We start from the raw sequence: 27,076 nt of genomic DNA, 5'->3' as shown, positions 1-27,076 counted from the left end.
CTTGTACTCCAACCTCCTTGCAATAAAGACCAACATGTCATTTGCCTTCCTAATTGCTTGCTGTATCTGTATACTAACTTTTGTGTTTCTTGTACGAGGACACCCAAGTCTTTCTGAACACCAACATTTAATAGTTTCTCACCATTTAAAAAATATTCTGTTTTTCTATTCTTCCTACCGAATTGAATAACCTCACATTTCCCCACATTATACTCCATCTGCCACCTTCTTGCCCATTCACTTAACCTGCCTATATCCCTTTGCAGACTCTTTGGGCTCTATTTTCCAATGTCCCAGCGGGTGCGTTCGTTGCGGGTGGCGGGGGGGGGGGCTCCGAAAATTGGGGATTCCCGGGGCAGGTGCAGAGCCCAGCTCCAACCTGTCCACTCCCGGGTTCCCCAATGACGCGCTTAGATGCGTGCTTAGATACACACGTAGTCCCTGCATGCGGGACTCCCACCGGCAATTAAAGCTGGCGGGATCCAACTTAAATCAATTAATTGGATACTTCAGGTCGTTAGGAGACCTGATTTGTAGGATATTTTAGGAGGGGTGGGATTTTCATCTAAACTGAGAGTGTTTGCCGTACTGGGGGAAACACTCCCAGTTGAAATGGACGTGTTGCAGCCACCAGCCTGTGGCAGCTGCAAAGGTCCATTTGACAGGCGGGGGGGGGGGGGGGGGGGAGACCCTCACTCATTGCAAGAGGCCACTCTGTCACTTTGAACAAAGTTTGGCCTGCACCACCCTCCTCCTAACAATAAAATTCACCAACTTGCAACCTCAATTCTGGTGTGCAGACAAATTTACTTACCTTGGGGACCCCCTCAAACGTACACCTTCTGGATGGGGGTCGCCCATAGCTGCAGTCATGACCTCCTCGGAGGACGAACATCATCACCAGCCTCTCCGGCCACACCATCCACCTCTGACACGTGGAGCTCCACAACACAGTGCTGTGACACATCCACCTGCACAGCAGGAGGGAGGGCAACCGCAGAGAGAGATGCGTCGTAGAAGGCACTACCCTCGCCACAGGGTCGACAGACCGAGGCTCAGCTTCCTGGACCTCTCTGAGCAGCAGTGCACACAGAGGCTTAGAGTCACTCTACATCTGCAGCCTCCTTCATGCCGAGCTGCTCCCAGCTGGCCCGAGCACCATCTTCTTACCTGTCACTGTCAAAGTCACCACTGCCCTCAACAACTTCTCCTCCGCATCCTTCCAGTCTGCCACCGGTGACATCGCCGGCATCTCTCAGTCGTCTGCACAAAAGAGCCCTGCAAATACACCTACACCCACTCTGCAGTGACACAATGGGTGGCATCAGGTGTGGGTCTTCATTGTGCTCCTCAGGAAAGGGCATTATTGCACAAACCAGACAAGATTTGCAAAGACATGGCAGTAGTGGTGATAACAATTTTTTATGATTTTTTGCAAAACAAACAAAAGTAAATCAAAAACATGACATTTTGTCTTACACCCTTGTGCATCCCCTTTGTGCTCACAAAACCTTCGCCTTACGTTTATGGGAACCCCTACGTGGTGCTACCCCTGTGGCTTCAGCAGAGGTAGTGGCAGGTTGCTCTTGTCCATGCCCTGACCAATGAGATGCTTTGGGCGGACGCCCTCTGGGTTCCGGTGCCCGTGAGGGCCCCTCCAAAGACTACTCCACCTGCACCTGTGCAGGGGCAGACTCGGCCACCTGGAGAGGGGGCAGCATTGCGGGTACTGGTTGGGAGGGGGGCAACGGGTGAGACGTGGGAGCGCTTTGAGTGGCCTCCCCACTTCCATGTCCCCTTTCACCATCATCCCTCTCCTGGCCCAGGCCCACATCACTCCTTCCACCCTGCTGGATGACAATTTGGACGACTTGTGTGAAGCCTTGGAAGGCCAGTTGTAAAATATCTGTCAGCCTGTTCAAGGCGGCAGAATGTTGCTCACCCTGAATCCGAACGGCCGTTGTCAGGGCCTGAATGGACTCATTGTTGAGCCATGCATGAAGCTCGATGGAGGCTAGCCTTTCCTCCATCGCAGACATTCCCGCACCTACCCGCGACACTATCTCAGAGATGCCTTCACGTCTCTGTGACAGTATTCCACTCATGCAGGAGTTGGACTCCTCCATCCTCTGCACGATTGTGCAGAGTGCGCGTGGCAACTGGTCCAGTACCTCGGCAATGTGCTGCTGGCCCTCGATGACTCTCCTTTTCATGGCTGGCCCCCAGGGTTCAGCATCTGGGTCCAGATGAGCAGAGCATGGAGAAGAGAGCTCCCACCGACACGGACTCTCCATGGCTGCCCCTGCCATCAGGGTCTGCTTGTGCTCACATGTGCGTGGTGACTCACCATATGCAAGCTCAAATAAGTGAGGACGGGGACCCACCGAGGTGTGTGTATCTGCGCTGGTGGATGGCTGGCTGGCTCAGATGTAACGATGCCCTCTCAGAGGCCAGCAGGTCCTCTGAGGAATCGCCCTCCGCCGTCACGGCGCTCGCAGATGGCCCTGAAAGAGAACAGAAAGCAATATTAAGCATATGGACAGATGTTGAGGTGCTGCAGATGCCAAGTGATGCTAAGATCATTCGCTATCATGAGTGCTGAGTGTTAGATTTCTGTCACCAGCCACTTGTGCACTCAGTCTCGGCGTCTGCCACGGACAGGCACTCCAGCGTCCGGCTTATTTCGAGTGCCTGCTGCTCCGCATCTGTTAAGACCACCTGGTGTGGCGGGCCCCCTCTGGTCCTTGCCCTCTCCCGGGCATTCTGGCATCTCGTCTCCTATCAAGGCAAAACACAGAGGTGTGATTGAGTGATGGTTGCATGGTGACCCGCTGCATGCATTGGTGTGGGTGGGGTTGACCATGAGGGAGATGCATGGGAGACATAGGGCTCGATTTCGAACCCCTGAGTGGGTGCGTTCGTGGCGGGGGGGCTGTGAAAATCGGGGATTCCCGGGGCGGGTCCGGAGCCCGGCTCCAACCCGCCCACTTCTGGATTCCCCAATGACGCGCTGACATGCGCGCGCAGCCCCCGCATGTGGGACTCCCGCATGCAATTAAAGCCGGCGGGGTGCCACTTAAAGTAATTATTTGGGTATTTCAGGTCGATTAGAGACCTAATTAACATGATATTTTAGGAGGGGTGGAATTTTGCAAACAACTGGGACTGTTTCCCATACTGGGGGAAACACTCCCAGTTCAAATGGACGTGTTGCAGCCATCAGCCTGTGGCAGCTGCAAAGGTCCATTTGACAGGTAGAGGGGGGGAGACCCTCACTCATTGCAGGAGGCCAATCTGTCACTTTGGACAAAGTTTGGCCTCCACCACCCTCCTCCTAACAATAAAATTCACAAACTTGCAACCTCAACCCCGGTGTGCAGACACATTTACCTACCTTGCCGACCCCCTCAAATGTACATCTTCTGGATGGGGGCCGCCGTAGCTGCAGTCATGACCTCCTCGGAGGACGAACATCATCACCAGCCTCGCCGGCCACGCTCTCCACCTCTGACACGTGGAGCCCCACAACACAGCAGGAGGGAGGGCAACGGCAGAGAGAGATGCGTTGCAGAAGGCACTACCCTCGCCACAGGGTTTACAGACCGAGGTTCAGTGTAAGATGGGCAATAATGAAAATGAAAATCAGGAGAGATGTATAACACGCAGCAGACTCGATGTGGCCCATTTTGCACTATCATCCAAAGTCAAAATTACTCTCGGTGATACTAATTTCTATGTTCCATCATTGCAGTGTCTATTCACATCTTTTTTGGAGCATTTCTTCCTATTTTCTCCTACAAACATCCTATAGCCTCCACTTCCGGCAGTCACTTAAGAGTTGCATGACTGTGACCCAGCAATTCCTTTCCTTGCAATTGCTCTCTTCCCTCTTCCACTCCCCTCCCTGAGGTGTTGCCCGTGGCTCAGTGGTACCACTCTCACCTCTGAGTCAGAAGGTCATAGGTTTAAGTCCAAGACTTGAGCACAAAATCTAGGCTGATGCTTCAATACAGTACTGAAGGGGTGCTGTACTCTGGGAAGTGCCGTATTTCAGATGAGATGTTAATCCTAGGCACCGTCTACCCTCTCAGGTGGATGTAAAAGATCCCATGGCATTATTTGAAGAAGAGCAGGGGAGTCCTAGCCAGTATTTATCCCTCAACCAACACCACTAAGACAGATTATCTGAGACATGCTATGTAAATGCATGTCTTTGTTTCCATGAAGTGGCTTCTGGCCTATGTTCAACAACTCCTCACAGCAGCACAGATGAGTTGAAGAGCTCAACAGAGCAAAGAGATCAAAACACTCCACACCACTGTGTTGGTGCATGAAAATCCTGTTTTCTCATGGGTTAGTTAACAAATTGCTGTCTCCCTTTATAATAAGTGATTATGATTAGTTTTTTTTTTCATAAAGCAATTTAAGTACAGTCTGCACAATTGACTGAATTTGAACAATTACCCAATCTTAACCTCAAAGGTAAAAATGTATACTGTCTTATCACCTAATACAATCTGCTGCTGTAAATTGCCTAATTATTTTAGTCCTTAGATAGTTACAGGACGCATTTTAACCAAATGATATTAGTGGATAAATAGCATTTGCTTAATGAGAATAGTTGGACAAAAGAAATATTTGGCTGCACTATAGTGGATTCCATTAAGCAGCTTCTATTGAGTTCAAACTGATCAATTATATGTGTTGCATTTCTAGAACATACATGTCTGCATTGATCTGATGTAAGTGACCATATGCAAAAGTTTCACAGCATTGCATTGTTAAAACTTATTATAAATTATTGTTACTTTCAGGAACTCAGGAGCAATTGTTAGCTTGGACTAACAATCTCCCCCACTGTGCCCCACTTTGTTACTCTTGGAGCCCCTGAGATCTCAGGTTTGGATCCTATTTTGCACTGCATCCCTCAGCTCTCAGGCAGTGAATGCACGCCCAGTTGGGTAGTCACCCCTTTTGGGCCTTCCAGATGTGCCCCCCCCCCCAACGACCACACAGTGGGAGGAATTTAACTGCGCATTTGGTTGCCAGCAGACATGTGCTTATGAGGTCACAAAGTAGTCATCTCATTTGTCTAACTGCCTCAGGATCTTGCATTCCTGGTCAAACAACCATATCCTTAGACCACCTGAAAGTGCTTCCAGAACTTGATTTCTCAACCTCAATTCATACAGGCCCATATAGTTTGTTATAGTCTCCCATTTAACCACAAATATCCTCCAGCCCCATCACTAATTCTCCGTAAGTAACATACAGAACTTTCCAGGACTTCTTACAATTTTTCCCATATGATTCAGGCATTAAATCATAAACAGCAAGAATATCTCATTTAGAAATTTCATATTGCACAATGTACATTAGATCCACACAGGAAAGTGCAATGCATGCTTTACCATTAAGTGACAATATAAGTCTTTCATCCCAAACTTATGGTGGTTTGCTAAGCCCTTATGAATCCATTTATGGTCTTCCCATCTTTAAAATTTGGTGTCAGATTGAGTTTGGTGAAATTATTCTGTACAGAGTTATCGGTGAGATCAACTGTCCCCTCACTTAACAGACTTGCTGTTGATATGCCTTCTCTGCCAGTTCAAGAGCATGTCAATGCTCTCCCTCCTTTTCCCTTGCCTCGTGTTTATGTAGGCCTTCTACGTATTCTGTTTCTCCTGTTGTGAGCAGTGATTTCTTCCCATTAGCCTTGAATCTATGGTGTTCCTTCTCCTCCTTGTGTTTGCTTCATTCTTTCACCTCATGTTATTCCTTCACAGCCTTCAATGTCAGCACTGTAATTGGTATGCATGCCCCTTTGCTTTTTCCTCTGCAGCCAAACAGGCTAATTCTAGCTTTAATTCTATGCCATTCTGAGCCCCTGTAGACATTTTTAACTTGTGCTCAATTTACTTTAAATTTAAAAGTTTGAATAGACTGCTGGCCAGTGAGTGATGGTCTAATCCTACCTTTTCCTGCCGCCATTGTTACATTTTGGAGTTTTACTCCAGATATTTTTCTCAGGTTCAACATCAAAGACCACTCCCGTAGGTGAGCCCTCACCCCATAGGAACTGGAGCATCAGTTTACCTGTCCAATATCTAGGTAATTCGTAGTGAGCCCTGGTGCTGAACAGAGAACCTTCATTACTGTACTTCAAATTACTGATTATATCATGTGCCCTCACATGATCTTCCTTGACTTGGAAAGATAGCAGAGTAAACACTCCATCAAACTGTGATTTTGGCTAAAAGCTAGAAAAAATCTTTGTTATACAGTAAATGGATATGTGAACGGAAGTAATAATGTACTGTGGATCAAGAGTAGTTATAAGCTTAACTATCCCTCCTCCAAAAATGGAAAACAGCAAACAGAACTTAAGCCAGGCTCGTTTCACCTGAAATTCAATGTGAACTGAACCTAGTTCCAGGTCCTTGACTGAACATTACATGGCACTTCACTGCTGACCTTCCATGCAGTCACTCTGGCCTATCTACATTACTGTAATAGCTTCAGATAGACTACTCAGTTGGAACGAAACAGGTTGAAGTATATTTTTAAAATGTGGTCAGCACAAAGGAAATTTAAGTATGTATTTCTTAAATATATATCGAGCTATCAAACAAACATATATTTACACAAGCCCATGGAATTCAATGGCTTCCACCACCCCTCCCCCCCCCCACCACTGCTGCTGCACAATGCCAACGGCCTAGAAATTGGGTCGCTTAGCACCTGTTATTCACACGCTACGCAACCTCTAAGTCCCCAAAATGGCGGGTAGGAAACGCACACACACTTCCAACCCAAAGTGCACCGCCCATCATGTTGGGTAAGGACAAACAACGCGAGGCATCCTTTACCCATGACTGAAGAAGGCATTAGACCCTTTGCATTTACAAATAAGCAGCCTAATGCTTGAGGTCCACGCTATAACATTGGTTTGCCCTGCGTGGCCTTCTCCTGCAGCACCGTTGATATGAGAATGAGGTCCGAGGCCCAATATCCTTGGACCCAACCATTTGTGCACAGGGTAAGTACCATGCATGGGGGGATTATAGACCAATGTTTGTTCTGGGACTATTATGTATCAAAACATACTGGGCCATTTTCTATAAGTGAACCGTCTTTTTATCCCCAAATGTACTGTGACAGAAAGAAAGAAGCCAATAACATTACACACGATAGACACAGTTGCTTCATTTTGTCACAGGAGGCTTTTATCTCTATTTTGACATTGTATCCTCTCAGTTTGCTCATGAATTCTTTGAGATGCATTGCAGCTCTCTGTAGAATTGTTTGTCTGTGTATTACAGTTGTATATGTGTGAAGCAGAACTGAGAATACATTGTCAAGATGGCGATAATAGTCTGAAACCAACCTCGGAAATTCCAGTAGTTATAATGCAAAATAAATTATTATGAACACATTCTATATTTCAATGTATAATTCTCACATTATTATGTAATATAGTTCAATTTCAGTTACCATGAATACACTACCTTCCCAGCTACCTGCATAGACTCACTTAAATCCACCCATTTTCTCTCCTAATTCACAATTATCAGTTCACTCATACCAATGCATTCTCAGCTATTACTAATCTCATGTGGACTCACCAACTAACTGCAGCGAGATCGGAACTGGCTACAAAAATAAAAATCACAAATATAACAAGCCTGCAAATATTGCATAGACCATGTGTAAAAGATTATGGCCTAGAAATTCGGCCACGCAGTTTTTCAAACTACCTCTTAAGCCTCCAATATGGCAGGCAGGAAGCACATGCTCATTACGAGCTGGATGTACGCCGCCCGCCATATTGGTATAGGCAAAAAAAATCAGCATCTGTGATCTTATTGAATGACGGAGCAGGCTCGAGGGGCCGTATGGCCTACTCCTGCTCCTATTTTTCATGTTGAGAAGTGATAAAGGATCATTATTACAGGTGCGTCGTGATATGGTTTTTTTTGTTATTCCTGATAACAAAATCATTTTTAGCAGGTTTCAAAACATACTGTTCGCAGATCAAAAATACTGAACAATGGGTATTTAACCTGGTGTTCTACAAATGAGAAAAATATAGCCTAAGAGGTTAAAACCTTTAAAGGCTGAGTACATGCTAGACTGTGATATCAATATTAACTAAAGGTGCTCCTGCTAAGCCCTGAGAATAAGATCAGTTTTATTTCCTTCTAATGCCCTAAGGCAATTAGATAAAATGAAACAGGCAAGCAGTGCCTGAAGGGTATCCATCAAACGTACTGCAACTAGGAGCTCCTTATGTCTGCACATTTCATATAATCTCTTCAGTATTAATAAAGTCAAATAATTTCAAATGCTGAAACATTCTGCAGATTTGTATTCTGTGAAGTACCTTCTACCATTCCACTGAAAAATGTAATAACCAAAATTACTATTTCACCTTTTATTCCCAGCAGATTAAATAATTTAATAGGCACAGAAAGGATAAGGAAATTGATTGAAGGTTATTAAGCAGCCAGTGCTTTATAATCCAGTGTGACTGAGAAAGGTCTGTAACTGTCACAAGAATGTTCTTTAATAACCAAAAAGGATAGGGAGGAGATTTTTATTTTTCAAATAGCTCGATGATTGCTCCTACGGTACTGTGCAAAGATTGTCAGCCACTTTACACGTCTACGCCTGACTGGCTCATCTCCTGACAAGGGACTGCTGTAGCGGCAGTGCTGCAGAAATATATTTTTATGAATCAATACCTTCACCTCTGTAAGATCAGCCCCATTTTTCCAAAATAGGAACACACACAAAATGTAACACTATTTCCCATTTTTTTTACAAAGATGATTTCTTTTAAACAGCGCTATCTGCCTTAGATTCAGAAACAGAAGCTTATAAATACTTTCTTTGTCTTTCAAAGGTTTTATTCTCCCACCCTTTGCCTCTACTGCCCTATTTATACTGGCAGTCAGAAGTAGGAGAAGACCAGCCTCCAACTATCAGTGTTACTCTGAATTGGTTGCAGTACAAAATAAACCCGCCTCTAGTTTAGGGTTTGCACCAGTTTGAAGACACTCAAACAGAAATGGACACTGGCTGATTTTGCCTTGTTTCATATGGCTCATTGGCCCTTCTTTGCCTGCCAGTCTGCACTCCTAAGTGTAAGCCTTGGCTCCATGATATTACTCTCGCTTCTGACTCAGACGGTTGAGTTCATGTCCCACTCCAGAGACTTGAACACATAATCCAGGCTGACAGTTCAGTGCAGTACTGAGGGAGTGCTGCACTGTTGGAGGTACCGTCTTTCGGATGAGATGTTAAACTGAGAACCCGTCTGCCCTCTCAGGTGAACGTAAAAGATCCCACGGCACAATTCGAAGAAGAGCAGGAGTGTTGTCCTGATGTCCTGGCCAACATATATCACCTCAACCAACATCATTAAAACAGATTATCTGAGCACTATCACATTGCTGTTTGTGGGACCTTACTGTGCGCAAATTGGCTGCCATGTTTCCTATGTCACAACAGTGACTATACTTCTAAAGTACTTCATTGGCTGTAAAGCGGGATAGAGGGTGGGTTACCGGGAGAGGGGGGGAAGCAATCAGATGGAAATGGAAATGAAAATCAAGCAGGGCATAAAACAGGCCGCCAATTCGCTATCACATATTTTGTGCTACCATCAAAGACCAAATTCACCCCCTTTGACCTTTCTTTGCTGGACAGGAAACCAAAGGCTTGACCTCCCCCTCCCCCAGCTCTCTGTGCCTAGGGATTAGCCAGTCATGCTTCCAATACTGCCTGCTACTGGCCTCCCAGGAGTGGGTTCCTGTCAGCCACCATGAAGCTTAGATGAATGAAGCCATTCCAACATATTATGTGTAAATGTTTGTCTGTAGCAAAGCTCCATTTTCTCCAGGTGATGTGGCATGTGGGAAGCACCAATCTGGACAGGCTCTTTGTCTGATTTTCTAAACCGCATTCCCAGAAACTGTAGGTTGTTGATTTAATCCCATGTGATTTGAATGGAAATGAATAGCAACATCATAATATAAATTGCCCAAAATTCCTCCTAAGCAAAATAGTCAAACATTCTGAAACACAACAGAGTCATATAGATCAGAAAAGGCCCAAATTCAACCCTTGCTCTGTGCTAAATGAGCTGATCTGAGCTAGGAATAAGCATTTGTCCACTGATATTACCATCAGTCATTTCTAGGCTAAGATCACTTTATACGAGTCGTTACCACATGGCCACATTTTAGTATCTGCTCAATTTTCTACAGCACAGCTCTCTTTGTCTCTGCCGAACTAATCTGCACTGACCATGTAAACAGCCTAATAAATGCTGTGTCCTGTTGGACTCCAGCAACAATCAATACCATTACAGGCATTCGATGAGGACACCATCAGGCTTGGCTGTAATGTTTCCCATCGTTAAATAACCTGCCAACATTTACTGTCCAGGCTCACACTTGACCATTTGGTAAGGTATTGCCCATAGAATTATATATCACAATAAGAACCTTCAGGAAAAAAGGGCGGGGTGGGGGAGGGGATTGCAGAAAAAAGAATTATGATTAAATATCACCTTTAATTGGTTTTCCATGTAATTTTGTTATAAAAAAATTGGTTATTTCCATTCCAACTGATTGCATCATTGGTGAACTGGTTGGGAGGGGTAAGTGAGTCCAGCATTGCGGGGAGATCTGAATTAACATTGATGAATGCATGCATTAACCTGAGTTGCTTGAGTGATCTTGTCACTTTAACTGTGCGTCAGTTAGGACCACTGGATCGCAATGGTCTTTTCCAGTCATATACATTCCCATGTTCCCTCAAACTATTGGATTTATGAACTCCTCCTGGCCTGCTCGATGTTATTGTCAATACACTCCCTGCTGAATCAAAAATATGCTGAAGTATTTTCAGAAGCAATCAGTAAAACAAAAGATGATTGATTTATTAGTGAGCTGCGAATGGCACAATTCTTTCTTTGTCATTCCCCCCACCCCCTATCTTTGCCAACAATTCTGCAATATTCCAAAATTTTCACTACTTGCTTATATTGAAAAAGTGCTACTTCAGTGAATGTAATGGTACTTCCGGTTTTGAAAACAGAAATCTTAGCAATTTTTTTGAAAGTGCCCTCTTCAAACTAAAAGTCACAGCTGAACAGTTAGCTCCTTATTTAATAACCATCCAGTTTGGTGAAGGTATACTGTCCACGTGCAAGTAAAAAGGCGCTTGCCTTTGGTCTTATATTTTGACAATCGTTGGTAAAGACCAAGGTCCATAGTACAGGGCAACGCCAAGAAAGAAAACAAGGTAAAGTAGTGGTTAGATGCCACCAAGTTTGGATTTTAAAAATCTGCAGATTGGACAATGAAAGATAGAATAAGTAAGTTAAGGACTCCCTCAAAAGGACTTTACTTCTCTCGTCAAAACAAAACCCAAACAGGATAACCCAGTTACCAAAATACTATAGTCCCGATAACCCTTTTATCAGCACATAAGAAGTAGTAAAAGAATTAATTTAGAAAAATAATTTTTTATGGATGAAGGGTTAGAATTTTGGCCACATGCGCCCATTTTTTAGGCACTACATGGCCTCCTAAGGTTCCAATATATCGGCTGGAATGCGTAGATCAAGCGTGAAATGCGCCGGACGCCATTTTGGTAAAGGCTTTTGCGCACTCGCAGTAAATGAACGCCGGCATCATGTAAAGTAGGGAGAATGTGCGTTAGATATGGCGGTACAGTGCTGTACAGTCAGGAGGGAGTGGCCCTGGGAGTCCTCAGCATTGACTCTGGACCCCATGAAATCTCATGGCATCAGGTCAAACATGGGCAAGGAAACCTCCTGCTGATTGCCACCTACCATCCTTCCTCAGCTGATGAATCAGTCCTCCTCCATGTTGAGCACCACTTCCAGGAAGCACTGAGGGTAGCAAGGGCACAGAATGTACTCTGGGTGGGGGACTTCAATGTCCATCACCAAGAGTGGCTCGGTAGCACCACTACTGACCGAGCTGGCCGAATCCTGAAGGACATAGCTGCCAGACTGGGCCTGTGGCAGGTGGTGAGTGAATCAACACCAGGAAAAAACCTATTTGACCTTGTCCTCACCAATCTACCTGTCGCAGATGCATCTGTCCATGACAGTATTGATTGGAATGACCACCGCAGAATCCTTGTGGAGACGAGGTCCCATCTTTGCACTGAGGACACCATCCAACGTGTTGAGTGGCACTATCACTGTGCTAAATGGGATAGAGTCAGAACAGATCTAGCAGCTCAAAATTGGGCATCCATGAGGCGCTGTGGGCCATCAGCAGCAGCAGAATTGTATTCCAGCACAATCTGTAAACTCATGGACCGGCATATTCCTCACTCTACCATTACCAACAAGCCAGGGGATCAGCCCTGGTTCAATGAGGAGTGTAGAAGAGCATGCCAGGAGCAGCACCAAGTGTACCTAAAAATGAGGTGCCAACCTGGTGAAGCTACAACTCAGGACTAAATGCATGCTAAACAGCGGAAGCAACATGCTATAGACAGAGCTAAACAATTCCACAACCAAAGCTCTGCAGTTCTGCCACATCCAGTCGTGAATGGTGGTGGACAATTAAACAACTAACGGGAGGAGGAGGTTCTGTAAACATCCCCATCCTCAATGATGGCGGAGTCCAGCACGTGAATGCAAAAGACAAGGCTGAAGCATTTGCAATCATCTTCAGCCAGAAGTGCCGAGTGGATGATCCATCGCGGCCTCCTCCCAATATCCCTACCATCACAGAAGCCAGTCGTCAGCCAATTTGATTCACTCCACGTGATATCAAGAAATGGTTGAGTGCACTGGATACAGCAAAGGATATGGGCCCCGACAACATCCCAGCTGTAGTGCTGAAGACTTATGCTCCAGAACTAGTCGTGCTTCTAGCCAAACTGTTCCAGTACAGCTACAACACTGGCATCAACCCGACAATGTGGAAAATTGCCCAGGTATGTCCTGTCCACAATAATCAGGACAAATCCAATCCGGCCAATTACCGCCCCATCAGCAAAGTGATGGAAGGTGTCGTCGACAGTGCTATCAAGTGGCACTTACTCACCAATAACCTGCTCATCGATGCTCAGTTTGGGTTCCGCCAAGACCACTCGGCTCTAGACCTCATTACAGTCTTGGTTCAAACATGGACAAAAGAGCTGAATTCCAGAGGTGAGGTGAGAGTGACTGCCCTTGACATCAAGGCAGCATTTGACCGCGTGTGGCACCAAGGAGTCCGAGTAAAATTGAAGTCAATGGGAATCAGGGGGAAAACTCTCCATTGGCTGGAGTCATACCTAGCACAAAGGAAGATGGTGGTGGTTGTTGGTGACCAATCATCTCAGCCCCAGGACATTGCTGCAGGAGTTCCTCAGGGCAGTATCTTAGGCCCAACCATCTTCAGCTGCTTCATCAATAACCTTCCCTCTATCATAAGGTCAGAAATGGGGATTTTCGCTGATGATTGCACTGTGTTCAGTTCCATTTGCAACCCCTCAGATAATGAAGCAGTACATGCCCGCATGCAGCAAGACCTGGACAACATCCAGGCTTGGGCTGATAAGTGGCAAGTAACTTTCACGCCATACAAGTGCCAGGCAATGACCATCTCCAACAAGAGAGAGTCTAACCACCTCCCCTTGACATTCAACGGCATTACCATTGCCGAATCCCCCACCATCAACATCCTGGGGGTCACCATTGACCAGAAACTTAACTAGATCAGCCATATAAATACAGTGGCTACAAGAGCAAGTCAGAGGCTGAGTATTCTGCGGCGAGTGACTCACCTCCTGACTCCCCAAAGCCTTTCCACCATCTACAAGGCACAAGTCAGGAGTGTGATGGAATACTCTCCACTTGCCTAGATGAGTGCAGCTCCAACAGCACTCAAGAAGCTTGACACCATTCAGGTCAAAGCAGCCAGCTTGATTCACCACCTTAACATTCACTCCCTTCACCACTGGCGCACAGTGGCTGCAGTGTGTACCATCCACAGGATGCACTGCAGCAACTCGCCAAGGCTTCTTCAACAGCACCTCCCAAACCCAGACCTCTAACACCTAGAAGGACAAGAGCAGGAGGCACATGGGAACAACACCACCTGCACGTTCCCCTCCAAGTCACACACCATCCCGACTTGGAAATATATCACCGTTCCTTCATTGTCGCTGGGTCAAAATCCTGGAACTCCCTTCCTAACAGCACTGTGGGAGAACCTTCACCACACGGACTGCAGCGGTTCAAGAAGGCGACTCACCACCACCTTCTTAAGGGCAATTAAGGATGGTCAATAAATGCTGGCCTTGCCAGCGATGCCCACATCCCATGAACGAATAAAAAAAAGATCAGTGTGCATCGCTGATTTAAAGGGATAGACACCATTTTGGCACTCAATGCTCCAGTCAATGATCTTTCTTAACCACGAACAACTGAACATGTCTTAGACAGCCTGGTGGACCCCCCACCAGAGCTATTTAAAGGGATCAAGCAGGTGTTGCAGGTTAGTTGCTGGATTATTGCTTCTGGCTGCTGGTACAATTGTATATGTTTGTTGAAACTTCCTATACTTGGATTGAGTTGCTATAGTATATAAAGAGTGGTTAGGCAGGTCCTGCATTACCGTTGGTGTCATTTACAACAGTGTGCTGAACAAGATTCCTGGCATCCAGGAACCAGCCAGCAACCAGCCTGCTAGGGCTCCCGCTGGGCATAGAACACAATTGGGAGTATGCAGAGAGACCAGCAGAGCAGGTCACGTTGTGAGGAGAGAGAGGAGGAGGAAGGGGAGGAGGAGGAGGAGGAGGCATAGGGCACTGAGCAGGAGACCATATCCGATGAGGGCCTTAAGGGAACAATACTCTTACCTCAACATGAGCTAAGATCAGTGCATCCGGAACTTCTGCAGCCACAACTGCAGCCTCAGAGCAGGGCAAGGACAGTATTACCTGTAGCTGTCAAGTAACCGTGGCGCTGAACTTTTATGGCTCTGAATCCTTTCAGGTCTCTTCTGGCGATATGTGCAACATCTCGCAGTTTGCAGTGCACTGCTGCATAAGAAAGGTCACGGAGGCACTGTACAAGCTGCTCAAAGGTTCATCACATTACCTCTTGACAGAGAGAAGAAAATGAGCGATCACAAGGGTTTTCTTCGCATTGCTGGCTTCCCCATGTGCAGGGTGCCATTGACTGCATGCATAATGCCACGTGTACTCCACATCTCAACTCAGCCACCTTTATGAACAGAAAGGAGTTCCACTCCCTCAAGGTGCAGTGGGTGTGCGACCACACGCAGTGCATCATGTAGGTCAATGCCCGTTACCCTGGCAGCAGCCATGATGCCTTCATTTTGCGGCAGTCCAACGTCCCAGCTATCTTTGCGCCGGCTCAGCAAGTCAAAGGCTGGCTATTGGGTGACAAGGGCTATCCCCTCATGAAGTGGCTTATGACTCTGGTCAGGCACGCACACACACATGCAGAGCAGGGATACAGTGAAAGGCATGCGGCCACATGGAATTTCATCGAGCTCACCGTAGGCCTCCTAAAGGAACGCTTCCACTGCCTGGACTGTTCTGGTGGAGCCCTGTAGTACCCCGCTGAACAGGTGTCAAGATTCGCCGTTGTATGCTGCACGCTGCACAACCTCGCCCTTATAAGGGAACAGTCCTTGCCACCGCCTATCCAGCAAGATCCTGAGCCAGAGGCAGAAGAAGAGGAGGACGAGGCAGAGTAGGAGGATGAGGCGGAGGAGGAGGAGACTGAGGAGGAGAGGGAGGAGACAGAGGGGGAAGTGGAGGAAGACGCAAGGAGGCAACAAGGTGCACAGGCCATGTCTGCCAGGGCTCTCCGTGCTCACCTTATTCATAAGCAATATCAGTAACCTCAACGACATGTCCCAAGTCAACAACAGGCCAACACCCCCTGTCCTCTCCCACATGACCATGCAGTCGTCCTCCATGTGATTACACATTGCTTCCTCCCGCAGCTCAAGTATCAAACATTAGACTATTCACCCTTGTGCATTCCCTCAGTGCCTGTCGTTCGTGTGCCTTTGCCTTTCCTAGTGCTCCTGCAAGGTGCATTTCCAGTGGCTGGAGCATGGACGTGGAAGGTTGCTAGTCTTTAATGGAGGAGCATGCAGATGGCCTTGAAGAACGACCTCGAGCAGCTTTGGACCGGGAGGGCCCGGCTTCAGACTGCACGATCTTGGCATGGGCTGCAGCGGTCTGGCCTGGCTGGGTGACAGGTAACAGCAAGGGCACTGGCGAAGTGGAAGGGGTGGAATCAGGAATGCTGTCGTCCGGAGAGAGGACAGCAGGTCCGACTGCCATGGCACCACTGCCACTCGCACGTGGTGGCGCCTGGGCACTCCTGGTGATCAGCTGGAGAACGGATTGCTGGAGTGCTGTGACGCCCTGGAAGCCCCGTTCCACTGTGGTACCCACGGCCACGATAGCAGCAGCTTGCGCTTCCAAACCAGCTGAATGAGCTGCCATAGCATTAGCCTGAGCTTCCATTGAAGCAGTCTGAGCTTCAACTGAAGCATGCAGACCTTTGATGACATCGGTTTGTACTGCAATGGAAGCCGCTACATCAGTCATCAGACGCTGCATCATGGTGGGTTCCACAGGTGTGCTGATGGAGGTGACCACCCATTCCATGTGGGTAAGGATGGGCTCCAAGCTCTGCGCAAAGCCCTGTGCCAAATTCGAGGTGGACTCCTCCATGCCCCTTGACATTGTGAGCAGGCTTTCTGGCAGGCTTTCCAGTGCACCAAGCATTTGATGGTGTACTCCCATCAGCCGCCTTCTGTAGCTTGGCCCATCAAAGTCATCATCTGACGCCTCGGCAGCAGAACCATTGTGCAACCTCGCCCTCGGGTGAGCTGGCACCTGTGGTATCCGTTCCTCCCACCCTGGCTCCTGCGCACTTGTGCCTGGTGTCTCACCACGTGCAGATCCCTCCTCTAACCTAGCATCTAAAGAACGTGCAGTGTCAGTATCTGAGCTAGTGGATGTGAGTGTCAGATTGAGTGACAGTGCGGCTTTGTTATCAGTGTCCTCCTCCTCCTCCACCTCGGACAGTGCCTGCTCCAGTTCTTGGATATCTTCAATGACAAAGGGAGACGGGTTGAGTTGTGGAGCAGGGATAGGAGCAAGTAAGGCATGCGTGCTGACAGCATCTGCAGCACGTGAGTCAGAAAAGACTGTGGGATGAGGGAGAAGTGGGAAACGAGAAGGAGGATTAGGTATGCAGAGATCCCCTTTGTTGGGACCTACAGCGACCAGTGGCCACAGCCACAGCAATGGCCCGCCCAATGATGTGCAGCACGGTCTTCTCCAGGGGGGTGAGGACATGTGGGCGTGCCTGTCCTCCCTCGGGTCTTTCGGTCTGCTGGCTATTATGCGTTACTTTCTCCTGCAAGACAGAGGGAACTGTTAGATAACCTCGGGGTACACCCTCTTGCCGCTCCAGTCTTTCAGCCTGTCATCCTGCACTGCTTCTGTTGACAGTGCACCTCCCCTTTAAGAGGTGCCGGCTGCCTTTACCTAGTGCTGGCCACGCACCATATTGGGCTTCCTGCTGGTGCATGCAGCCACTCAATGGCGCGGGTAGCGCTGGCTGCACGTGGAAATCGTGGAAATGAGGATACAGCACGAATCTCGCATGCTGCCTGCATCGGTAATACCGGCCGCTGGTTAACAGTGCACCGCGACCCCTACGCCTGGTATCGGGCCTTATCCAATTTAACCCCTGAGGTCTTGTCCTAAGTCACCCAAAAGTGAGTACATGATCACTGACATGATTTTTGAGATGTAATGTCATTACTGATTGTAGAGCCATGCATATAGCCCACAGCCATAAAGTAATTGAGATTAAAATCTGAAGAAGGAAAATGTCTCCTGAGAGAACGGTGAGGGCATGTATGGCTTTTCCATGATCAATAGTACAAACAGGATACAGTTTCAAAATACCCCTTAATGTACTGACTAAACTGAAAGGCATTTCCCCATGGACCTTTATGAGCACAATACTGGTATTGGTTAAGCTTTATAATTCAATTTTAGCAGAGATGGGGAAAAATCCTTTATAGGCTTCATAAATTCCTACTTAATGAATTCAGGGCATGGCTGATTATTTCTCTGTGATCATATAATCAAGTCCACTTGATATCGAAGTACTGTTTGATAATATATTTTCAGTGCAAGCTTTCTCTAATATTCACTAAACTGTGCTATAATTCTCATGCAAAGGATAGTTTTTGTTCCTTCGATATTTTTTTGCAAATCTTTTACACTGGATACATTCTAAGATAAGAAGGTGTTATCTTGTACTTTTATTCTGTGGCATCTCCTGATCAAAATGGTTTCGCCAGAAGCATACCTCTACAAATGACATTTTTTTAAAAATAGCCGGGTACCTACATAATTTATTTAATTGTATAAATAAACAAGTACATGCTGATCAGACATACCCTGCAGGTCAGTGTTAACTTGTCCAGACCATCCCTTTCTTCCCCCCTGCCCCCAATCAACAACAACAACTTGCATTAATATAGTGCCTGTAACGTAGGTAAAACATTGAAGGTACTTAGTAAAATTGCCTCCCCATTATGTATCACCTGCACAATTGGTAGTTTTATCCATTTACACCAATAGTCACAAAGACCGCTAGCCTTTAACTCCAGGAAACTGGAATTGAATAAAAAACATTTTGCAGATAGCAATTGAGCCAAAAACTTTAAAAATATTTATAAATATTAATTTAATATTAAATTAATATTTATATATATAATATTAAATATTAATTCAGATTAACAATGTAACTACGTCCTTTTGTGTATATACAATCATCAAGATGAAGGATGGCAGCCCTGGCAACAGAACAATTCAGCTAAAAAGAAAAATTACAAATGCTGGAAATCTGAATTGAAAACAGAAAATGGTGGAAATCCACAAAACCATCAGCATCCGAAGGAGAGAAGATAGATTAATGTTTTGGGTGCAGAGCCTTATTCAGTTCTGATGAAGGGTCCTACTGGAAATGTTGACCTGCCCTTTCTCTTTCAGATGCTGACAGACCTGCTGTATATTTCCTGCACTTTCTGTTTTAATGGATTTATCATGATATTTGCTCTTGGAGGCAATTCTGAGCATTTCAGTGATAGATGCGGAATGTGTCAGTTGTAATTCTGTATTCCTCCTACCAGTGCACCTCAATCCACAGTTTTGGAATTAAATACCCTCATTCCCATCAGCGAGCCACGGCAGGTGTCACTCACTTTGGTTTAACGGTATAACCAGCTGGGATGTATGTCACTTTGAAAAATAAACACAGCTCAATAATGTTTAAATGGCTTTGCAGTCTGTGTCAGTTTTGTGGATCATCAATCTTGCAGCTAACACGTCGCTGATATTGACACCCCAGCATTGTTGTGACCTTTCGATTCTTTACATTCTCGATCCTATGACCTGTCAGACACAGACTACAGAAAACAGTGCCAAGTTCAGGGTAGGATTTGTTCTCTGACTCATAGTCAGCATTCATTTCACTTTGGTGCCCTTTAACTGGCAATAATAGAGAAAGAAGATCTTCAGTTCTTCTGAAAGTCTCTAGGGGTGAGATGACAATACTCTGACACAGTGTGAGCTATTTTCATTGCAATAATTCATAGAAATTTCTTTCTTTATACTACATAAATGAATCACTAATGGTTGATATAAAGGCATAGTAATCGTTTCTCGCAGTTTTCCACTTTTCTACTTGCAAGAGAGCAATATTAAGGCTGAACAAAGATTAATGCTACACTGTTGAGTTTTATTGTATTGGCTCTTAACTGATCCATTTCCTCTACCAACCAGCTAGAGTTTTGTTCCGTTGGGCCAGGACTCCAGCTGTGTATTTAAAGTACATTCCAGGTGATTAAAAGAAAGCTATTTTACTGCTTGTAAGTGGTCCACATTTGCCTACTGAGTAAGACTGAGCGATCCTCTCCTTCCTGCCAGCAGTATTTGTGTTACTGGAGTAAAGACTGCTAGAATACTAATGGCGGAGAATTAATATCTAGCTAGTGCATATTTTAGTCCAGCAGTTATCAACAGTAGTGAAAAATGCACAGTGTAGTAACTAAATGATTTTGCCAAACAGCTGAGAGGAAAATCTGGAGCCTAGACTTAAGGCCATTATACCAACTTACTGGCAAAGTGTCAGGTTGGCTCAGAAAGTTGTAAATTCAATGCCCACTCCAGGACTTGAGCACATAATTTGGCTAACGCAGGAAGTACTGCACTGTCAGAGGTGGCATTGTTTGGATGAAATGTGAAACAGAGGTCCCGTCGCCATTTCCCTGTGCTGAGATGAAAGATTCCACAGGACTATTTGAAGAAGAGCAGGGAGTTCTCCTGGTGTCCTGGCCAACATTTCTCTCAAAAACAGACTAACTGGTTATCATCTCATTTCTGCTTGTGATCGCTTGTTATGTGCAAAATGATTGCCTCATTTGACTACATAATAACAATCACTGCACACCATACAATTCTTTGTTTGCAATATGCTTTGGGACATATCTGAGAATGTATAGGAGTGTATTTTATCCAAAGAACTCCCCAAACATCTATTTAAAATTAAATATATATAGCTTTATAAATGACTTGACATTTTTAAAAAGATTCTCTCCCTCCATGTTGATCCAATGCATCTATTATTTTCTCTTCCTGCTCATTCAGTGGGGTAAATTCACCAATTCCACACTTCCAGCAAGAAGTTGTGCTTCAACGGAACTCAGGCTACAACAGTGTAGCACCAAATTTCCAATTGATCTTGAACACCCTTGCACCCCTTGATCGCAATTCTCCGCTTGGAGTGCAGAATTGATTCATTTACCCCAGTTCCTATGATTTCTCAACCTGTATCTTGTTTCTAATAGTCTCCTCCTCTGTTCTGTGACTCTTAAACTCCCCAGGATAGATTTCCAGTGCCCAAATAGTGCCCCAAAAATGAGTGTGATGCAGAGGTACGATGAGCGGCAATCTTTCTCCCATTCTGCTCCTGGACAGCACTGCACCCGAGCTTCATCTGTGTTTATTATGGTGGCTCCACCTGACTGTGCCTGAAGAGGGTGCAGCCATGTAAATTGCATGCAAGGGAATGTCAGATGGCTTTGTACACTGATTTCCTCTAATAGCCCTGGGTGCAGATCAGGGGCAACCCCATAAAAACCTGGCACTACTGCTTCCTGAGCTGACGTTTAGGTGCTAACTATCTGAGGAGTCAGACTGATATTGTCAAGATGGGTCTTTCTTTTTTACTTTTGAATAAAAATGGTTCTGTAGCTTCAGTTGTGGAATGCTATTAGTCTTTTGCACTTAGTGATGGAGGCTGTGTTTACTATTCTGTCCGTCCCCTCCCCCCTTGCAATATGGTTTATTTTGAGGAATGGAAACAACCATAAGCCCACTTGCCAACTACTGAAGCTATGGGGGTAATTTTAACCCCCCAGAACGGGTGGGATAGGGGAGGGTGAGCAATAAAAATAGTTTGTTTTTGGAGTGGGACCGCATCCCGACTTCAGTGCGTGTGAGATTTATATATTTCGACTTGACACCAATTGGTTATAGTGATGATCTTTTATGTGAACAAAATTAAAGATCAATACAAGCAAGTATTTAAGCGGTAATTATCAGAAAACAAGGAATCATATTACCCTGTGTCACATGGCGGTATAGAAACTATATTTCCTTACAACGCACCCACTTCCAGGTTTAATCCAGGCGCACGCGCAACAGAAACCCGGAAGTCCCAGGCCCACTTAAAGCCAGCAGGCCAATATTTAAAGGGGCAATCGCCTCATTGCAATAGTTGAGGCACATAATTTTTTGTGTATTAAAAATGTCAAACGAATTTAACTTTACCTGTTCAGGTTTCCCATCGCTTCTGATTCAGGTCAGTTGAAAGCAGGCGACTAGGGCTGAATCCATGAGGTGAGTGCCTTTATTGCACTGCTTGTGGGCCAGGATGAGCAGGAGTGCATCATACAGGCCCAACAAACTTACCTGGTGTGATCGGACCCTTATGATCGGCCGCGCCCCCCCCCCCCCCCAACCGATGGTGGATCGCCCCCTGATGGCAGACCCCTCCCGATGGTGGATACCCCCCTGCTCCCAATGGTGCACGTCCCCATGATGGTGCACACCCCCGCCCCAATGGTGCATCTCACCCCCCGATGGTAGACCCCCCCAATCTTCTCCAAAGCCCACCCAATGTCTACATCCCCACCCCGATTTCTTCCACGGACCACCATCACTCTCTCTCCCTCCACCCTCTCCGATTCACGGCTCTTTTCCCTTCCATCAGGCAGCCGGCCTGTCAATTTGGCTGCCTGGCGCGTGGGAAACCCAGAAGCACAAATACTTACCTTCAATTGAGTTGCAATCGCAGATTGGGACGCTGCATAAAAAAAATGCTTCCTCATGTTGCCTTTGGCTCTTTTGCCGATCTGTGTCCTCTGGTTACCAACCCTTCTGCCACTGGAAACAGTTTCTCCTTATTTTCTCGGTCAAAATCGTTCATGATCTTGAACGCCTCTATCAAATTTCCCCTTAACATTCTCTGTTCTCTGTTTTATTATTATCACATATTTATACTAATATTGGTAAGATACAGTTGGACCTGCATTTATTATTACTAGGAACTGCCTGCATTATAATTGCATTAATTATTATTATTGGCACGTGTATACGTGTGTGTTGCTGGTGCTCAGAAGTTTGGAGAGGTAAAGTTGCTGCTTTAATTAAGAAAGTCAGAAGTTTGTGCACATCATTGTTTTCTTTCAAAGAGCAGTAGGAAAATGCAAATAACCTCTATTATAATTACTGGCCAAAATGTTCCAAAAAGAACCCAAATCAAGACTCATGTTAGTAGACTATATGCTGACTGTTAGTCCACTTCATTTCAATGCAGTCTCGTTAAATTATTTATTTATTTCAGAAAAAGTCAGGCTGTACAAACTCCTGACCTTATGTATTTATTTACAGTAGCTGCAGGGAGTGTAATTTTGCCTGGCATAAAAATGACAGCCTTCCAATCGTCACAAACTGAAAACACAGGAAACAGACAGGTGGAACAGAGATCGGACTCGCCAGTGTGGAAAAAAGTTTTTACAAGGATATCTAACATAAAATAGCGGTCGCAATGTGAAGAGACACTCTTCATAGTCACATTTCAGAGTTGGGGGCGTGGACAGTTTTGTGGGCACTAGTTCTTTTGGACGGAGCGTTTGATGGTTGGATGTAAAAGATGGAGGAGGCTTGGGCGTAACTTACTTAGGCCCAAATTTACACCATCTTTTAAGCCACGTAATTAGTTTGCGCCCAAATGATGCGCGTCTCTGGGCGCAAATGCGGAGGAAACTTCAGGCCGTGCTCTTCATCCCCTGGCTCCCTTTGTGACTGGCAAGAACTCTGGACCAATGGTGTGTAGCACAAACCTGAAATAATGCTCTTCTGCAAAAGCCTGACTATGTTCAGAGCATGTGACATTACAAACTAGATGTTTTGTCAGATTGGTTTCCTCAGCTCCTACCTGCACAACTGTCAAATATCAAACTCTACAAAATTCATCTTCATAAATAATTGGGCAATTATAGTTCTTAAATTTATGCTTCTTTTCCTTTATCAGGATATTCCATCCTTCAGGTAATTATGGAAGCTGCCGTCCAGAATAACTGGAAAGTTACAGCAAAGTCAGTTGGAAGCATCACTGATGTGATAGAGTACAGGCGGATCTTTGAGGAAATGGATAAGAGACAAGAAAGAAGATATTTAATAGACTGTGAACTAAACAGACTGAATGCTATCATGGATCAGGTAACTGCTATTCGTGTAATATCTTCTTTTACAAAAATAAATAAATGATTGCTTTGTATTCACTGTAGTGGCACTGTGATCCTGTTAAGCCTAGTGATGGTAATGCAATAGCAGGCCTTTCTGTTGCAATGCAAAGCCACATCCATCCTCACATCCCCACAGGACTACCTACTGCTAATGTCCAATTTATTCAGCAAGAGTCCTGTAATCCTGTTCCCTTTGAGCTGCTACTCCATATACACATTATAAGAGGATCACTGTAATAGCATTAGTGTTCGTGGTGTTGGTTGTGCAAGATTGTGAGCTGAATTGAATAATATGGTTTTGAAGGTCAACTCACAAGGTTTACAGCAATGGTCATAATATGTTACTTACATCTTCTTTCCTCTTGCTTTTCACTGCAGCTGTTAAAGTGGAAAATAAGTCTCTCCATAAATAGGCTAGTGTGTAACCCACTGCACCACCCAGACTGACTACTTCCATTGCTTGCAGCATTAAATTTTGCAGTTTAAAAGATAAATAATAATTATTTCATTATGACGGCTTTGGTTATTCCTTCATTCAATTGTTATGCAGTACCAGCACCATTTGAGGAGGAAGCAAAGAATGTGTGTGTGGTTGTGCTAGCCTTTTACACCATTATGGTGGGGATGTGCAAAACTCCATGCAGAGTGGGATTGAACAATCTACTGAACTGCTAGTCTATTTCCTATTGATTGAAAAGACCTGATGGGATAGTCAGCTCTTCAGTCAATGGAAAAGTGCCAGAAGGGCGCTAAGGTTTTAAATAAAAGTGAGTGAAAAGACAAGCTTTGTAATGGTACAGTAAACTTGATGTGAGAACATCTCTTGGAGGCAATCTTGTTTATGATGTTGTTTTTAAGATCGGGGCAGCACCAGTAGCCTCATGCTAGACTTTTGCTGCAGGTGCAATAAAAATTCCTTCATGGTGCCAATACCAAAATAAAATATAACAATTGCATCAAAAAATTCTTTCAATGTCATAACCCTCATTGATCTTACTTGGAACTGTGCAACTACATAATTCTTTCATCTTGAATATATCTGAAGCAATGTAGGCTGATTTATGTTGAGCTACATTCATAGGAAACTACATTCCTTAGAGTGTAGAAGAATTTTTTCAATGCATACAAAAAAAAGGTTTAAGTTACACTGCTAAAGGCACACATTGAAAATCAATTGAACAAGAAGCATGATTAATAAATGATCTTTCACTAGCACAAGGAAAGACTGTTAAGGCCGAATCTAATAAGAAAAATAACATGATGTGGGCACATTATTCAGGAATCACAGGAAAGGTGTTGGGATGTTACTGTCTAGAAAAGTTGATGCTAATAGATCAAGAGACAGCAAAGACAAGCAAGGGAATGGATAGATGTAATATTAGAAAATTATAGAATCTAAATGTGTACCGACGGGAAGGTGAGGCGTGTACTGCCAGCCAGTAGAGTAGAAAAACCCATAGAGACAAAGATATAAAGAGATGGTAAAATTAGATTTACTTCCTACATCTATGCTGAGGAATTACATTCACTACATCTCTGATTATACAGCAGGAGACTGGACCTTTAAGATATAGGAAAAGTTGATAGCATGCACTAATTCTAGTAATTTTTGAGACATGTTTCCACAGAAGCTACGTTCTTATTACTCAAACTCCCCTGTCAATTCCTGCCTTCCTGTAGTGTGATTTTTTTTAAATTGAGAAAACTAAGATGAAAGGCCAAGTGCCATCGTGTAGGGCACCACCAAATTTGAAAAAAGCAGGAGGTAAGGTAAATCAAGAATTGATCTGGTTGCATTTTTTGAGGAGGTCACTAGCATGGTGGATAGGGGAGTGCCTATGGATGTTGTCTATATGGACTTCCAGAAGGCATTCAATACATTTCCGCACAAGAGATTATTAGCAAAAATGAAAATGCACGGAACTGGAGGCAGCCTTGTGGCATGGGTTGATAATTGGTTGGGAGGCAAGAGACAGAGAATAGGGGTAAAGGGAATGTTCTCTGATTGACGGGAAGTGACAAGTGGTGTTCCCTAGGGATCTGTACTGAGGCCTCAACTTTTCACTACATTTATTGATGACTTGGATGAAGGAATAGAGGGATAGAATTTCATCTGGGCTCGTTTTCGGGACTAGACCTGGTGCTGCGAAAGGCTGCAAGCGCCCGAACCAAGAGGCCTGAGGCCAGCCCAAATTTGTCCCTCAGGCTTCATTAGCATTTTATGCCTGTTACGCCTCCACAGGCAGCTCACGCATTGGAAGTGTCGAATGTCGGACCACTTGCCTCGCCGCCAGTGGCCCATTGGTAAGTCCTGGGAAAGGGTTGGAGCGGGAAATGAGGTGGAGGGCCGATTATGAGGACTGGGAGCACTCCTGCTCCTCCTGGCTCCACAGAAGGGTTTTTTTTCGAAGGAAATTTTAATAACACTTACCTTTAGTTGGCAGCTACAGGGCTACTGAATCCCGAGCAGGATAGACCAGATGCCTGCTCTGCTTGTCGTATACCAATTTACAGAGGGATCCTTCAACAGGCGTTAGGCCCTTCAATAACATATGTAAGGGGCCTAATGCCTGTTTAAGGTGGCTGCCTGGGACACCCTTAAAATGGGCCTGACGAATTTAGTGGTGGGCCAAATGCCTGCACAGATTGGGTGCAGGCTGTCTCACTGTTAAATTGGTATGCATTGCGCCCGTTTTACGCCCGGAAAATGGGCAAAGCGCATTTCTACCCCAGGGAGTTGTATATCCAAGTTTGTAGATGGCGCTAAGTTAGGAAGCATAGTAAGTTGTGTTGATGGGAGCAGGAAATTACAAAGGGACATAGACAGACTAAGTCAGAGGGCAAAACTATGGCAGATGAAGTTTAATATGGGGAACTGTGAGGTCATCCACTTAGGATCCAAGAAAGACAGTTCGGAATTTTTTCTTAATGGTGAGAGACTAGGAACTGTGGAGGAGCAAAAGGATTTAGATCTCCATGTATACAAATCATTAAAAACTAGTGCACAGATACAAAAAGTAATAAAAAAGGTTAATGGAATGTTGACCTTTATCTGAAGGGGATGGAATACAAAAGTGAGGAAGTGCTGCATCAGTCATTCAGAACCTTGGTCAGACCCCATCTGTAGCACCGCATTCAATTTTGGGGGCCGA

At 45.2% G+C, this 27,076-nt stretch overlaps 1 protein-coding gene across 1 annotated transcript in view; it reads left to right on the top strand.

Moving 5' to 3' along the window:
- Positions 1–27,076, top strand: part of gria3b (glutamate receptor, ionotropic, AMPA 3b) — a 293,069-nt gene that overhangs the window by 110,932 nt on the left and 155,061 nt on the right. The window contains exon 4 of the mRNA XM_067997137.1: positions 23,711–23,898. Coding sequence (XP_067853238.1) covers positions 23,711–23,898 — 188 coding nt within the window. The remainder of the gene's footprint in view (positions 1–23,710; positions 23,899–27,076) is intronic.

Source organism: Heptranchias perlo, chromosome 15, assembly GCF_035084215.1.
Source record: "Heptranchias perlo isolate sHepPer1 chromosome 15, sHepPer1.hap1, whole genome shotgun sequence".
NCBI lineage: Eukaryota > Metazoa > Chordata > Chondrichthyes > Hexanchiformes > Hexanchidae > Heptranchias > Heptranchias perlo.
The sequence above is the reverse complement of the archived record's forward strand: the minus strand, read 5'-3'. Positions and strand labels throughout refer to the sequence as shown.